General features: G+C 53.7%; 5 protein-coding genes across 5 annotated transcripts; 1 reads left to right on the top strand and 4 right to left on the bottom strand.

Annotated features, from left to right (window-relative positions):
* Positions 1 to 1,803: 1,803 nt before the first annotated feature.
* Positions 1,804 to 4,098, bottom strand: J4E83_008337 (uncharacterized protein; the record flags this gene model as incomplete). Its single annotated transcript, XM_049335234.1, has 5 exons — positions 1,804 to 2,028; positions 2,665 to 3,436; positions 3,491 to 3,631; positions 3,686 to 3,790; positions 3,899 to 4,098. 5 exons carry the CDS (start codon positions 4,096 to 4,098, stop codon positions 1,804 to 1,806), a joined length of 1,443 nt encoding a protein of 480 aa, XP_049185773.1.
* A 1,559-nt stretch (positions 4,099 to 5,657) lies between these two features.
* SCD1 (Scytalone dehydratase) lies at positions 5,658 to 6,310 on the bottom strand (the record flags this gene model as incomplete). The annotated part of the gene is made up of 3 exons (XM_049335233.1): positions 5,658 to 6,122; positions 6,172 to 6,227; positions 6,274 to 6,310. 3 exons carry the CDS (start codon positions 6,308 to 6,310, stop codon positions 5,658 to 5,660), a joined length of 558 nt encoding a protein of 185 aa, XP_049185772.1.
* Positions 6,311 to 10,405: 4,095 nt separating this feature from the next.
* J4E83_008335 (uncharacterized protein) lies at positions 10,406 to 10,895 on the bottom strand (the record flags this gene model as incomplete). The annotated part of the gene is made up of 2 exons (XM_049335232.1): positions 10,406 to 10,749; positions 10,865 to 10,895. 2 exons carry the CDS (start codon positions 10,893 to 10,895, stop codon positions 10,406 to 10,408), a joined length of 375 nt encoding a protein of 124 aa, XP_049185771.1.
* A 941-nt stretch (positions 10,896 to 11,836) lies between these two features.
* Positions 11,837 to 12,460, bottom strand: J4E83_008334 (uncharacterized protein; the record flags this gene model as incomplete). Its single annotated transcript, XM_049335231.1, has 7 exons — positions 11,837 to 11,901; positions 11,959 to 12,028; positions 12,081 to 12,107; positions 12,170 to 12,204; positions 12,256 to 12,289; positions 12,342 to 12,364; positions 12,424 to 12,460. The coding sequence occupies 7 exons, from the start codon at positions 12,458 to 12,460 to the stop codon at positions 11,837 to 11,839; spliced, it is 291 nt and encodes a 96-aa protein (XP_049185770.1).
* A 284-nt stretch (positions 12,461 to 12,744) lies between these two features.
* J4E83_008333 (uncharacterized protein) lies at positions 12,745 to 15,496 on the top strand (the record flags this gene model as incomplete). The annotated part of the gene is made up of 3 exons (XM_049335230.1): positions 12,745 to 12,969; positions 13,019 to 13,807; positions 13,997 to 15,496. The coding sequence occupies 3 exons, from the start codon at positions 12,745 to 12,747 to the stop codon at positions 15,494 to 15,496; spliced, it is 2,514 nt and encodes an 837-aa protein (XP_049185769.1).
* Positions 15,497 to 16,161: the final 665 nt, after the last annotated feature.

Below are 16,161 nucleotides of genomic sequence, written 5' to 3'. Positions count from 1 at the left end.
AACCTGGCAGTGGCTTCGCAAATTGTGAGATGGGGGGCAGATGCGCATTAGAGCGTCGATTGGGTAAGGGAATCTGCGATCTAGCAAAGGCGAATGCCGATGCTTGCGCGACTGGCGACTGCATATTGATATCGCCTGGGAAGGGCCGGGCCTTCGGTGTCCGAGAGTTCGTCGGGGATATGTGTGACAGGTGCGTGGCTCGCTCGAGCGCATTGGGAAGGTATAGAGGGTTTCGGATGGGCCATGAGATGCCCGCCTGTTCTAGGACATCTGTTTCTTATTAGGGATCCATAAATGAGGAGTATAAGTTCCTTCGATGTACCTTTCGGAGCATGCTGGAAGGAGAAGCAAACAATGTCGTTGGTCGTGCCAAGATCTACCTCTCCAGGACTTGTCGTCTTCATGATCAACTGTTCCGACAACATTATCTTTATTCGTCCTTGGGGGTCGTGAGCATTCCATGAGTTCTGCATGAGGGTCTGTTGATGAAAGGGCGGGAACTCGAGGCATTGTTTCCGTTGACTTGATGGATACTCGTTGATGGCGAGTGATCTCTTCTCTTGCGCTACACATCGTCAGTCCAACGGTGATGCAACATTGACTTGGGTGGGACATACTAATCTCTTGGGGCCATTTTGATGTTATGTCGAAGAAGCCACGACTATGCTAATCAGCATCGTGGTCCCATGTCCACAGCTCATGGTGTGAAGCTCACAAGACTCTAGCCCCATCAACGACCACCTGAACTGTGTACACAACCTTCTGGTTCGCCCTTCGTCGAGACTCGATCAGTGCCGAGGCTTTCGGTGCGGTGGCCCATGAGTGTACGGAGATACGGAACGGTGTGGACGGCGGGAGAGTGCTGATGTAAGAGGTCAAAGTGGGCAACTGGCGGCCATCTACATGCTATCAGTATTGACGCCCAGGTATAAGACGTCTGCATGCAGGTGGGAGTAGAGCAGGGTACTCACATTCCTCAGGTGAGACATAGCAGGCGGTCTTGAACTCCTGTATGGGTACATGAGAGTCCTTAGGGAAAAGGATTACGTCCCAATCGTCGTAGCGCATGGCAGGCGTGCGATTGCTGCTGTTCGGGTCCAAAAGAGCAACAAGCAATTGGCAGTTGTGCCGGATGTGTTTGTGGAGAGGAGGAGGAAGACCATTGTTTATGAGGGTTGAGGGCTGATCGACGGCGGGTACGCCCGAGGTCCAGTGATGAGGAAGGCACGATTATCACGGCACAACGTCATGGCGCGAGGCAACTCACATCGTCAAAGGTTCGTGCAAATGCGATGAAGTGTAAATTGTATAAAATGGGCATGACTAGATCAAAACGCATATTGCAGCATGCTCATGTAGCATCTCTCAGAAAGTCCTTCTACTAAGAACTCGCTAACCGTCAGTCTGTGATGTACCCTCCATGGACCTTTGCAGCGACCTTGTACTAGAACCCACTAACCATCAGTCTGCGACGTTTCTTTCGATAGACATCTCCCAAAATACCCACAGCGTACGCGGCAACTCAACGCAAAACCTCAAAAGAAGTGCAATCTTCTAGCAAAGACGCGAACCTCCCGCCACGATAGAAATGAAACAGACTCTTGACGCCTTCTCTTGCTGCATGGGTATACCATATAATTCTTGTTCGCCAGACGCCTCGCTAAAGCATTATGCCTTCATTCCCCAGTTAAAGAATATAGCCACGTCGTGATAATGAAGTTTCATGCCCCAAGAACTCCTTGCTAAAGCGGCAAAACAGTATCTGATATGCGTATAACCAATGCGAGAGCGTACGATGCGCAGTTACTGCGGTGGAGGGAATTGCTGCGAGAAGGCACCGCCAAAGTCGGGCGAGCCGAAGCCGGGGCTGTTGGGGCCGTTGGGCTGGGTGGGGGTGAAGCGGTAGTTGTTGAACGTGGGAGTGCTGTTCTGGCCGGCAGGGTTGGCCGAAGGGGCGTTCTGGCTGCCGGGTCGCTGGCCACCGAGGCTTGCGTTCATCGACGGCGGGTAAGGGGAAGGCTGGCCAGCCTGGACGGGAAAGTTGCTACACAATGACGTTAGCAAGATGTCCAAGGAGAGCAACGAGGTGGTAGACTCTGCGCGTGCTAAGAGATCCAACAACAAACTAACAAAGGAAAGACTAGAAGGCACTTGGAACAGAACGTTAGACGAATCAACCAAGCCAGCAAGCAAGCACGCAACCAAACACGCAGAAATAGAAGAATCGTGTGATTGGAAATGATGGCCAATCCTGCGAGGAGCAGCGCACAATCGTGAAGAAAAGGCAAGTCGAGAGAAAGCAGCATCCGGCCCATGCATGACTAGCTACATCCCTATGCTCCCAGAAAGATGAGTGGCACGCTTAGAAAGAAAGCCCGAATGGGAGAATAGATGGCCTGTTATACAAAGACTCCCTTCTATGGCCCTCCAGCAAGATGAGTGTCGTGAGAAGAAGTCGAGAACTTTTGGAGAACCGCCCGTTATAGAACTAAAGACCAAATCGCTCGAAATTCGTCATGCCGAGTCATGAAAGGGATCGTTGCAGTAAGCCAACGGGATGAACCATGACAGAAGCGCCGTGCAAGCAATACAGAGGGAAAGAATGCGCTTACTACAGTCAAGTTAGCATCAAACCCAAAACCGCAACATGTCTTTTGGACTTACCTTCATCATCGGGCCGTAGCCACCGCCACCGCCGTAGGGGTGTTGCGGGGGCATACCCATGCCTGGGCCGAAGGGAACTGGTGGAGGTGGTGCAGGGCGGTAAGGGGTGCCCGCTGGACCGGAGTTGTTCTGGGACCTACCCCAGCTAAGACGGACGCGAGAGTTACCGATGGGGTAGCCTTGCATTTGGTTGATGGCCATCTCGGCAGCGTGGCGCTGAACGAACTGGACGAAGCCGCAGCCCTTGCCTGGGGGAATCTTGACGTATGTAATCTCGCCAAAGCCCTGGAAGAAGGAGCGGAGCTCGTCCTCGGTGACGTAGCCGGACAGACCGCCGACGAAGACAGTGGTGTTGTTCGGGTCAGTAAACTGGTTCATCGGCTGGGGTGCACCGTAGTAGCCACCCATGGGGGGAGCGCCCATAGAGTACATGCCCATGCCGGGGCCGCCGCCGCCTTGAGGCATGCCGCCCATTCCGCCGGGACCTCCGGGACCACCGCTCTTGTTCTTGGGTGTGGCAGTGGAGATACGCATGGGGCGGTTGCCGCAGTAGACGCCTTGCATCTCAGTGAGGGCCTTTTGCTGGTCCTCCTCGCTAGCGAACCGGACAAAACCGTAGCCGCGCGACATACCACTAATAGGGTCGGACATGATCTTGGCGGACTTGGTGGACTGGTACTTGTTCTGGAAGAGTTGTACGAGGACGAACTCGGTGACCTCGGGGCCCAAGTCTCCAACGAAGATGCTGAATTCGGGACCACGCTCATCGCGGCTGTTCGAGTCATTAGTGATCACTGTCGTATGTGGGTAGCCGGGTGAGACTTGCCTCCTGTCAGCGAGACCACCGCCGGAGGCCCAGTTCAGCTTGAACGGGCGGTTGGAGTTGGGGATGAGTTGGCCGTTGAGGCTAAGGGCCTTGGACGCAGCATCAGGGCTCGCGAAGTCGACGAAGCAATATCCAGCATTGCTGCTATGCGGTAGTTAGCCTGGAGACTTTTTCCTGTGTGGACTCCATGCTTACCCGGAGAACTTGTCGCGGATCATCTTGACGTTGACAGTCTCGCCCATGTTGTACCAGATGCTGCGAACGAAGTTCTCGTCGATCCAGGGCTCGAGTTCACCCATCCTGCGCCATGTTAGCATCGATGTGCCCCACCTAGTGAAGGGCCACCCGAGCGCGCACATCGCCATCTGAGATGCGCAATTCGCAACTCGGGCGCGTCCGCAGACTCACCAGAGAGTCGTCTTGCCCGCACCCTGGCCTTGGCCGTCACCACCAGCGCTGCCTGGCGGGCCCATGTTGCCCTGGGGTGGGAAGCCGTTGCCGGAAGCGTCCATGGGCTGACCCATGTCGCCGGGCTGCGGGGTCTGGTTGTTCATGTCGCCCTGGGGCTGGCCTTGGAATTGGTCGCCGTAGCTGTTGTTGAAAGACATGACTGATAGATCAAGCGGGGTAGTCGATTGAGCTAACGGAGGTGGGGAGTAAGGGTATGAGCTCTAATTATGATAGAGAACCGTAGCGTCGTTTATATAGTCTGCGCAGAAAAAGCAATTGTTAGTTCCGGTGAGTGTGCGCGCAGGAGGTCAGGCAGCGGGAGCAGGGTGAAGGAGCTGGAAGGGTGGCAGGCTGCACTTACCGATTAGATCCGGCTCCTTCTATCACTGCAGTCGCGGAGGCAGTAGAGAGTACAGGCCAAGGAACACGCCTAGGAGATAGTCGGGAAAAGCGGCGACAGTAACTCCAGGTCGCGCACGAAGGAGTGGGTGTGGGTGAGGGAGAGCGAAGGAGTGACCGTGAGGAAGCTCGAACGAAATCTGAGTGGGCGGGTCAGTACCGTAGTTTTCATGTCAGGCATCACATGCGGCGGGCGCACGAGGCCCATGTCACGACAGGTGCTCGCAACACCCACGGCAGTGAGAGCGCGTCGGGATGCGCGACGCTGGCTCGGGCTGGTGGCAGCGCTGCTGCAGGCCGCGCGACCAAGTCCGTGCAGACGACGACGTCAGTAGGCGATGGACGCACATCGCGTAGCAGACGGGCGGTGGCCGAATTGATTGTGCAGTCCGCAGCTCCCATGCCCCGGTGCACGAAATTGTGCAGTGGGCGGCCCGCCAAGACGAGATGAAAATTGCTCATGAGATATACATACCGAAAAATCTCAAGGACACCGGCGAACTGGAGAAGCAGATGAGATCCAAACACCACAAACGCGAGAAATCGGAGAGGAAAGACGATCGACGACAGCAGGTGTTGGGCAGTGTGGGAGGAAGGTCGGTCGGTGGGCGGGGTCGGTAGAAGAGCGAAGAACTGCAGATGATGTACGGCGCCGAGAATCCGCTAGGATTTACTTCGCTTGGTTTTGGTAGCGATGACTGCGCGAACCTGGGGACGCGGATGGCGTAGACCAGTGCAGGTTTAAGCTTTCGATCGATACAAGGATTGCGCGACCCAAGGATGAAGCGGCTCCATTGCGAGTGGCCCATCGCATCTCGCTACAGAGGCTCAACACGGCTGCCACGCTGGCATCGACCAGATGAAGAACGGTGCCGGCTGCGTGCGATCTGCTCTGCGTTATTAATAGGCGACCCACCCCTGGCCGCGTAGATGACTTGCAGCCAGAAGTCGTCACCGGGCTTTCGCAATGTGCGGGGCGGTGCCTCACCGAGAGCCTCTGCAGTCTGCAGCCTTTCCAATCCATATCTCACCCATGCTCGCGCCGCATCGCTGGACTCTGTACTCAAGCCGCGCAGTTTTGCGCCGGTCGAATCACACACCTGTACCCAAATGGGCCCCTCCATCCTCTCTCAGTGGTCCCACCGCCTGCAGCTAGACGGCCGGCCGCTGAGGCCTGCATCCAACCAGCTCGACAGACGCATATCACGACCGTTGTGCGCTTGGAACACGTACACCAGACTGAGGGATATCAAATACAATGTTGTAATGTCTTCTATCATTCGTAGTGGTATCTTAGTAAGCAGATTCCTATCCCATCCTACATCGCCTGGCCAGGGACCTTCTCTGGGATGCCAGCGGCAGCCTTGGCCTCGCCCAGCTGCTCACGGCCCTCGGCGAACACCTTGTCGAAGTCGTACTCGAACCATCTGATATCCGGGTTCAATCCAGCAAACTTCCACTCGCCGTCGATCTTCTTGTACCAGTGCGTGTTGAAGCTGTGGGCATGGCCCTTGACGGCAACCTTGGTGCGGGACTCATCGGTGTACCTCTGATGGGGCACACGGAGCTGGTGGTACCCGGTAATCTCGTCCTCTGCAGTCTTCTCCCACCGCGTGCCGCCGATGAAGTGCTGTGTCTTGAGGAGAGGGTTGCCTAGTACGTTGGGGTCCGAGGCCATGGCGACGAACTCGTCTGCAGGCATGGCTTCCCAGATCTTGTCGAGGAAGGATCGGTAGTCGATCTTCAATGTGGGGGCGATGCATTTGCTCAGACGGTTCCAGTCCTGTGATGTGTAAGTGATTATCGCTGAGCAGCGCTGCATGTCGACCGACCTTGCTATCGTAGCTGTCTGCCCACTCATAGCACGCCGACTGGCAACCCATAACGTCTGAGCTTGTTAGTCATGCTCGCAAGAGACCGCAGAGAGGACCAACCATCGAACGTCGGCTTCAATTCGTTCTTCTCAAACATGATGACTTTTGTTTCTGGTGGTTCTGGTAGGCGAAAGTGTTACTGTTATAGTATGGTATTGCAATTATATCTCCTCCCATCGTTCCCTTCGTCTTTATATCTGTCGTGCTCCATATTCCAGCACTTCTATTTGCGTCCCCTTCTGCGACGTTTGGCTTCGGGTCCCCGCCCAACGGGGTTCCGCCATCCGCATACTCGAGACTGCCGGTGCGGTGCCAGCGGTCGCGAAACGGGGCCGAGTACATTTCTAGACTCGGAGGTCCCTATGTTTCGACACTGCCGACATGTTTCTACACTAGGATAGTGGAGTTACGTCGAAGATGTGCTGCAGGGCAGTTGCTGCCGCGACCCCTCGCGGGAGAGAGAAGGCGCACAGGCCACCGAAACACCAAACCTTCCGATGGTGCGCCGTGGCTTCAAACTTCCTTCATCTCCAGATATAGCAGTCGCGACCGATCGCGCGTCGACCCAGTTTTAACACTTGAGGACCTCAGAGCCAGCGCCTTTAGGTCGGGCTTGATGATACTGCGGTGACGCACCAGACAGCACTCCAGCGACCATCGACGTCAGAGCTTCGCAATCATACCGTATACCAAAGTACCGCCTTAATGGTCAGCTCGTACCAGCACTAGACCGCAGTCTAAGTCAAATGCGCACTCTATTCAATCAGGCTTGATGAGTCTCGCTGCTGAAAAAACGATAGAGAAACCGCTTCGCCTAAATTGCCTACTTCGCCAACCATGTCTCGCGAACAGACCAGGTTGACCCTCAAAGTTTGCGATCATGCAACCACCTCCAATCCTGCTGGGAAGATCATCATGAATAGATCATCCAGACGCCGTTCAGAGCGGCTGCTCGTTCTCTCTTCGCGCTTAAGGGATATATTTGGCGATGGGTAGAGTTGTTTGCGCGCGGCATCAATCTCAGACCCCAGCATGCAGTGTGATCACAGAAAGCGAGCCAATCGTATACCCAGCGCTTCTGCATCTGTACGGAGCACTCAACTCTGTCTTACCACGATGTTGAGAATAAATCGCCGCAGCGCGCTCTTTCTGAGAGCTCACAACGAGCTTCGTGCAAACTTGCCTCATCTCTCTGAATTCTTCGTACCGATCGTGCTCGTGGAAGTTTTGTTTCCCTTACCTATCGCTTCCACGCCAACCTAGGAAAAACTTGGACAGCCTGGAGCCTACATTGGCGCTGTCCACGACAACCTAGGAAAGAACTGAACAGCCTGGAGCCTACATTGGCGCTGGGTCACCGCCTTCGCAAGGTTTTAGCTTAACGTAGCCTGCATACCAGTTCGGTGTTTTTCTTGTATGAGGTGCTCCACTTGCCTCACGACCACTGTCCAGTGGAGTTCCGGAATATCCAGCCAAACTCGTGTCGTCCCAACAGACTCGAGATGACAGACATACTCAGGTGGAAACCGCCATCTTGGTGGGCCGGAGATGGCAATTCGAAGCCTCTTCCTGCGAAGGGCATGCGTATCTTTGCGTCGAGTCAGTTTGGTGGTGATCGTGTCAAACGAGTCAGTTCCGCTTACGCAAAAGCGAAGAAATGCAAAGTATGCTACAATAACGAGTGGCCTACGGTCGCAGGCGGAGTCACTGTTGGAGTTCTGATGACTTCCGCTGATAAGGGATGTGCCGGTTGCTTAACACTATGTGGTATTGTACACAAATGTGCCCTGGTCACCAAAGGCTCAGATCGGCCGTTCGAGCTTGGCTTGAACCAAAGGATATCTTGCAGAGTGGAACAGTCACGACTTGTCTTGGAATGCTACCCAGATGCGTCATGGGAGGTGTTCGATCCACAAGGTAAGTTTTTGATGGCTAAGGTGTTAATCACAAACTAATGTCTTCAGGTCGCAACAATCCGTGGCGAATACCACGTCTTCCGCATGAAGCCGTTTCAGACTCTGGTTCTGATGAAGCTGTTCAACGAGTCTCTTCGTGGTTACGAGATTGCGATCACAAACACGAGTTGTGCAAGGGTGCTAGATCAAGCCTCCCAACTCGCGTCGTTCTGATCCAAGATCCAAAGAACATCAAGCTGTATGAGACCCGCGGCGAAGTGAAGCCTTATGTTTGTCTTAGTCACTGCTGGGGAGGAGCTACAATTAGGACAACTACGACGGCGACCCTGACCGAACACAAGCGCAGAATCCCTTCAGAGAAACTCCCTCAAACATTCCAGGATGCCATCTCCTTCGCATACCGGTTGGGATACAAATATCTGTGGATCGACAGTCTTTGTATCATTCAAGGTGACCATGAAGACTGGCGAAGAGAAGGCAGCAGAATGGCACAGATCTATTCCGGTGCCGACTTTACCATTGCTGCCAGCGACGCAAAAGTCCCATCGCAAGGCTGTTTCCGCAAACATCCGGAACGTCCTGTCAGCAAGTTCTCCTACCCGGATACGAACGGCTCCATGCTGGACGTTTGCGTTCGGCCCAGCATAGACCATTATGCATGGAAATATGGCCGATATCCATTACTGACGCGTGGCTGGACGTTACAAGAATGTCTGCTATCCCGACGATTGGTACACTTCACAGCCGAAGAGATGTTCTGGGCTTGTAGGACAGAGAACAAATGCGAGTGCTCGTTCTGGTGGGACGCCACAACATTGCCCTTCAGAAATTTGCGCAGCCCTAAATACCTCAACACAATACGTCACTCTAGTCCGGCGGAGTGCGTAGCTCTTTGGCATGGTATTGTCAGCGAATACACTAATGCGGAGTTGTCTAACGAAACGGACTGCTTTCCAGCATTGCAAGGAGTCAGCAGACAGTTGTACCCGATGAAGAAGTCGGCCTACATGGCTGGGTTATGGGAGAGCAGCATCATGTACGACTTACTGTGGTATTCTGATCATAAGGACAAATCATGCGCACCAACAGCATGGCGTGCACCATCATGGTCATGGGGATCTATCGTGGGGCGAGTCCGATGGCCAACATGGCTCTCACACTCCACGCCTCTAGCCACTTACGTTGGGAAAGAAATTGTCCCTGCAAGAGGAGGAGACGAATATGGGCAATTGCTCTCCGCGAAGTTAACTTTGCGAGGGCGCAGTTTGCTTGCGAACGTTGAAGGCACGTATCAGCCTTTCGCACCACAACCAGGCGAAGCAATCAGATACCCAGACCATCGGGCTTGGAAGAAATGCGAGCGCAAAATTTACATCGATCGTCCACCGGAATCGGGGCATTCGGAAAGCAAGAGGGCTGTCGTGTCTACCGGACAGGTCAAAACGCTGCTCATGAGCGTGTACGATATGGGACAGTACAAGGTGGGACAGGGATATCTCTATGCCATGTTGGTTCTGCAACAGGTGAATAGGGCAACGAACACCTACAAGCGCATTTGTTACATGACATTGGAAACCCGGAAGGGGTTCGATGTGTCCAGCCTTCCGCTAGGGTAAAGTAGCCGCCACGAATAGCTCTGAAGATATCTTGCTAACTTATTACTAGTATGTAGCTCCCTTGCTATACTTTGCCAACGCAGTTCTAAGTTATCTTATTGTTTGTGCTAACAGCTTAATAGGCAACGAGGAGACTCTGCACATTGTTTAGTTGGGTGGCAGATGCATGTGAGACACTTCATGTAGTCTTCTTGTGCAGAAGGACGATTCTCAATTTACGCGAAGATAGCTGGTTTGTCGTAAAGCTATGTAAGATAGGGCAGATAGGTAGTGTAAACCGGAATGGCAGGTTCATGTATTGAAAAGTTTGCAATCAGTTTGAGTATGACAAGATAGAGCGACCTCAAACCTACAAGAGATGGGTTAAAGGCTGAGTGGCTATGCTTAACGCATACTTTGAGTGAGAATGGTGCATCGTTCATAAGGTGCGTAGTATTCGATTAGAAGCAATGTCAAGGATATAGGTTGGTATCAGTATCATGCGAATCCCAAACGCCAGATAAAAGTGCGAAACAACAACAAGACGGGCCAGGCTGAACATCAACCGCTCCGCTCCATGCTCCGTTGGTATCTCCCAATGCTCCATGCCGTCCCCAGACTTCAACCGCGAACGCCACACCACACACCCCTCAACTCCACTACGCCTTCTCGTTTCCCCAGTTACTTATACTGCGGCACACCCTGCGGCGGCGGCCCATACCCTGGCGCACCACCACCAGGAGCTTCACCATGTCCACCATACCCATTCATCGGCATAGCACCACCCTGCACCTTTGCCCCACCGCCGAACTGCTGCAGTTCGGGTTCCGGACGGTACTTGATGTCCTGCCAGAAATTGCAGACGTGGCATCCAACTTCCTTATACGGTTTCAGGCTGAACGGGATAACGGGGATGAAGCAGAATGTAAACCATTCCCAGCGCTTCATCACTTTGCCAGTGGGGTTGCCGCAGTTTTGGCAGTGGAGTTGGATGTGTTCGGCGCCTTTGAGGGCGGATGTAAAGGCTAGAGGGGGTGTTAGCTTGTGGACTTGAAGAGTTGGGGGTACGAATTGGCATGGCTGGAGAACGGGAGGCAAGGACGAGAGTGAGGTTGCATGCTGGACGATGGGGTGACGTACTGTGCGTTCCGCAGGTAAAGAAGAAGAACATGATCGCGGGTTATATGCGCGTGTAGCGCAGTACTCGTTGTGATACGTGTATTTCCCGATTTGGGGGCGGATGTCTCGTCGCGGTCGGGCTGGTGGAACGATGCGCGTGCGACAAGTGGTACGGATGCTTCGCGTTCGGTCGATGGGTATTGTTCGTGTGTGATGCTCGTATATGCAATAGCGCGTAATGCTGAGGGGATTATGTACTGTCGCGAGGTTTGTCTGGAAGGAAGTAGAGTCGTCTGAAATGTGTTGCGATGGGAGGCGCGGGTTTCTGGTCTCTGGTGGAAAACCATTGGCGCCGAGGAAGCTGCGTCATCATCGATGCGTCTCAGCCACACTTGGCCTGGGGGCTAGCGGCTAAGTCCGCCAGCGCGGCGGCTATCACATGTACATATCCACGTACGCACCCCACACGCATTGATTCTTTGGCACGGGAATCATCGCATTCAAAAGAGTACAAAAGTCCACAAATGGTATCATTGACATGTCGTTCAGGCGTTGAAGTGGTTGTGGAGGAGAAGTTGATCGACGGCTAGCTCTTACCTGAAGAGGACTGCTGCGCCTGCATCGTGATTCGCAGTGGATGTTAGTCACCTGATCAGGATCGCGAGGCAAATCACGGATAGCTGATGGGGTTTGAGCATCAACGCTTCATTATAGTATCGAGCGGTAGCCTCTAAAGCCACTCTCGTGGGAAAGAGACTCGTGACAGTCATTAGGGTAGGATAGTACAAGCCCTTCATTATCCTTCGCATGTCAACGCCGATGAACCGCAGAGCCCATTAACCTCCGTTGAAGGCTAACATCCATACTGTGAGAGTGAGGTAGTGTCTCCCAACCTGGAAAGAGACCTAATGCTGGCTCCACAAGAAAGACCTGAGCAGAGAGGATGGATGAGACTGTCAGAGGTCACGGGCGGCTTGGTCCAGTCGCATTCGTCTACTGAGTCTTGAAGAGCAAGATAGCACAGTGACCGAGGTAGAAGTAAATGAAATGCTTCGTCTCTGTAGTCCAGTCAGTCATCGTTGTATGAAACGTCTCAGTACGATAGTTCAGCTTACCATGCGTGACAAAGCTTCCAAAGTTGCGGCCGACGATGCAGTGCCATGTAGCACCCTTCCGGCTGTCGAACTGCGGAGATATTAGCGCGCGCTTCCAACAGCCCTGAGTGTGGTGATCTTACCTCCTTCTTGATGTACTGGGCAATGTCCTACAAGTTGAGTCAGAGCGGTCCTAGAATAGTCTCGGCCTGAGCGGATAGTGAAGTCCCACCTTCTCGATAGTGAACTGCTCCATAGCCGTTTGTGCTACAACATGTCAGCGTATCCGTCGAGGTATGTCGAAAGCAGTTGACTTACCGACTTCAATGGCCTCTTGTTGCATCTCGTCGCTCTGTCACACATGTCAATATGAATCCGGAAGCAGCAGCCTAGCTATCTCTTACCATGTCTGCAGACTTGATTTGAGCTGCATACTGCATTAGCTTGTACTTTGGCAGACGTGTTGACAGGAACAAGGGGTCTTACCATCCTGCTTATGGGCATCTGACTTGTCGCTGGCCATGGTGTTGATCTGTATGTGTATCAAAGGTTGAGTGGTTTGGTGTAGCTTCCTTCAAAGTAGGCGAGCTCTTATAATGCGCGTGGTTGAGTGAGGCTTGTCCAGGGCCTTGTCATGATGTTTGAGCAGGCGCTCGCGGCGGTCTGCGCTCGGGCCTTCCCCGTGAGCCTAATGCGCGCTAGTGGACTGCCGGCCCATGCGTCGTTCACTTTTTTCTTCAGAACGCGACACTGACATCCACTACTCTTCCCACGACACCACAACCCGGGCAGGCAAGGCTTTACAGCATGGAGTCGTCACGTATCTTCGTGAGGAATTTGCCCTCTCACTTCACCGAGGCTGACGTGCGGAAACACTTTGCCAAGTTTCCCATCACTGACGTAAAGTTCTTCAACCACCGACGCATCGGCTATGTTGGCTACAAGACGCCCGAAGATGCTGCAAAGGCTGTCAAGTACTTCAACAAGACCTTCATCAAGCTCACCAAGATCTACGCAGAGATTGCGCGACCTGTATGTACTTTACGACCACCATGGCGACAAGCGGGGCTAACATGCGCAGATTGCCGACAAGGAACTGCCAAAGTCACGGCGGCAGCAGAAACTCGAGAAGAGCGCCCCAGTAAGCGACGAGTACCGACCGGAACGGCAAGAGAACGACCTCAAGCGGAAACGAGAGGAAGCCGAGCAGGACCCGAAGCTGAAGGAGTTCTTGGAGGTCTATCAGCCGCCGTCTAAGACCAGCATCTGGGCCAATGGCGATACCCAGCTCAATGAAGCACCTGTCGCAGCCGCTGAAGAGGCCGTACCGGCGATTGCTGTACCAGAGGATGAGAGCGACGATGAATATCAAGTCATCTCGAAGAAGCCAAAGATCGCTGAAGAGCCTGCGACCGCGTCACCCCCAGCAGCCCCACAGCCAACGTCCGCTGAACCAAGCGCAGCAGCCATTCCACCAGAAGCTGTAGGTGATGACGCGATGGAGGACGTACAAGTAGCGCCAGCCGTCGAACAAGGACCTGTCACGGATGAGGACTGGCTGCGGTCGAGAACGAACAGGGTTTTGGAGCTCGTGGAAGATGATGAAATGCCATCAGCTAGCACGGCTCCTGTCGCTGTAGCACCGAAACCAGCTGCCCAACCACGCGCACCTGCTGAGCCTTCTCCGGTCGTTGCCGACGCACAGCCAGAGCCACAACCCCCGGTGGAAGAGCAGACCGATACTGCTGCCGCGCCTGATGAGGAGGACAAGATTCGCGAGACTGGTCGACTGTACCTCAGAAATCTGCACTACGAGGTGACAGAAGATGAGATTAAGGAACAGTTCTCCAAGCACGGAGCTCTCGAGGAAGTAAGTCATCATACATCTCTTTCTTTACCCGCCCATGCAATGATGAACGTCAAGATAGGGACAACTGATGCTTCGGCACCTGAGGTTACCTTGTGAAAGTATTTTAGTAGATGTCTTTCTTATCTGATAGCGGCAACCACTCCTGGATTACTCACGTACACTTGTGCGAATAGTTGCTGACTATGACAGGTGCATGTGCCGTTGAAGAAGGCAGATGGCAAGGGTAAAGGTTTCGCCTTCGTGCAATTCCAGAACCCGAGCGATGCAGTGGAAGCTTACCTTGACAACGACAACACCATCTTCCAGGGACGCCTCCTTCACATCATCTCCGCGAAAGTGAAGAAAGATACCAAGCTCGACGACTACGAGATCTCCAAGCTGCCTCTCAAGAAGCAAAAGGAGATCAGAAGGAAACAACAGGCGGTCAAGGCCACGTTCAATTGGAACTCGCTCTACCTCAATGCAGATGCAGTTATGTCCACCATCGCAAGTCGCATGGGCATCAGCAAAGGTGAGCTGCTCGACCCCACTTCGTCAGACGCTGCAGTCAGGCAAGCGCATGCCGAGACACACATTATCCAAGAGACGAAGTCGTACTTTGCGCAGCATGGCGTTGACCTGGAGGCCTTTCAACGCAGCGCCAAAGGTGATTTGGCTATCCTCGTCAAGAACGTACCTCATACCGTGACGGCCGATGAGCTCCGCAAACTGTTCGAGGAACACGGCAAAGTGACCAAATTCCTGATGCCGCCGACCGGTATGACAGCTATTGTCGAGTTCTCGAACGTTGCGGAAGCAAAGACTGCATTCATGTCGTTGTCGTATCGGAAGATGAAAGATTCAATCCTGTACCTGGAAAAGGCCCCCAAGGATCTGTTCAAGGAAGGTGTCGCAACCAACTTTGTGCAGACCACGCCGTCCGCCCAGCCTTTGCAGTCCTCACAGCCCGGTGTGAAGCTTTCTGCAACTGACCTGCTCGTGGACGACCCTGAGCCCGAGGCTACAAACACCGCCACTTTGTACGTGCGCAACTTGAACTTCTCCACCACAACTGAGCGTCTCACGGAGGCGTTCAAACCTCTGGCAGGTTTCCGGAGTGCCACTGTCAAGACCAAGACCGACCCCAAGCGAGGCGTGCTGTCCATGGGCTTTGGTTTCGTCGAATTCAACAGTCCAGAGACTGCCACTGCAGCTTTGCGAGCCATGGATGGACACGATCTCGAAGGGCACAAGCTTCTCATCAAAGCTTCCCACAAGGGCGCCGATGCCGCCGAAGAACGCCGCAACGAGGATGCAGCAAAGAAGGCGGCAAGCACGAAGATTCTCATCAAGAACTTGCCGTTCGAAGCCAGCAAAAAGGATGTTCGTGCTCTGTTCACTCCTTACGGTCAGCTTCGATCCGTACGAGTGCCCAAGAAGTTCGACGCTTCCTCACGTGGTTTCGGTTTCGCAGAGTTCACCACCAAACGCGATGCTGTCAACGCCATGAACGCATTGAAGAACACACATTTGTTGGGCCGTCGCCTGGTCCTTGCATTTGCTGAGACGGAGTCTGATGATCCAGAGAAGGAACTGGAGAAGATGCAACAGAAGGTGGGGGCACAGGCCAACAAGGTCGCCTTGCAACGCCTTACAGAAGGTGGTCGCAAGAAGTTTAACGTTGCAGGCACCGATGATCTAGACGACTGAGCGCAAGAGTATTCCGATAGGAGTTGCGCGCGCGACTCCGTCATACCTTGACGCCATCCCTTGCTCCCCGGCCACACAAGCTAGGCCGCCCTTTGCCGCGGTCCGTAGGAAGTAGTAGGGTGCTTTGACCTGCTGCACGACGCTATATCTAGAACACCGTTTTCTAAGTTTCGACAGGGTATATCGCCAGTGGATTGCATCAATGGGCATGGCCACCACACGGCGTTTCAGACTACTCCAAAGGGAGTAAAGAAGCCATGAACGAGACGTTTGTCGATCATGCAGACTTGACGTAGTTTGTTGTTTGCGGACACTGACCTCTATCCTTGCTTTGAGCAGTCCGTGATGGCTCTGTTCGCCTATGGCCAATCAGGTGACTGTCGAACAGATGGCAGTCTGACTCCATGCCCTTGATCACTCTGCTAACCACGCTACATTTACCATTACAACAGCAAAGGTTTCACGAGAGATGTGATCAATGGCCAAAAGTCGAACTGGGACTCTTTGGAGGCCATGATGAAGGCACGACGCACTCCAATCTTAATCTTGTGGTACTGGACTGTCACCCCGATGACTGGCCCCTCTATCAATTTCCGGCTAGCGGAAGTCGTATTGCACCCTACGGTCGGTGCTATGGCCTACGTGCCTATCATGTAGTCCTCCTG

Source organism: Alternaria metachromatica, assembly GCF_023757995.1.
Source record: "Alternaria metachromatica strain BMP 0045 chromosome Unknown scaffold_23, whole genome shotgun sequence".
Taxonomy (NCBI): Eukaryota; Fungi; Ascomycota; class Dothideomycetes; order Pleosporales; family Pleosporaceae; genus Alternaria; species Alternaria metachromatica.
This window is presented reverse-complemented; position numbering and strand designations above follow the sequence as displayed.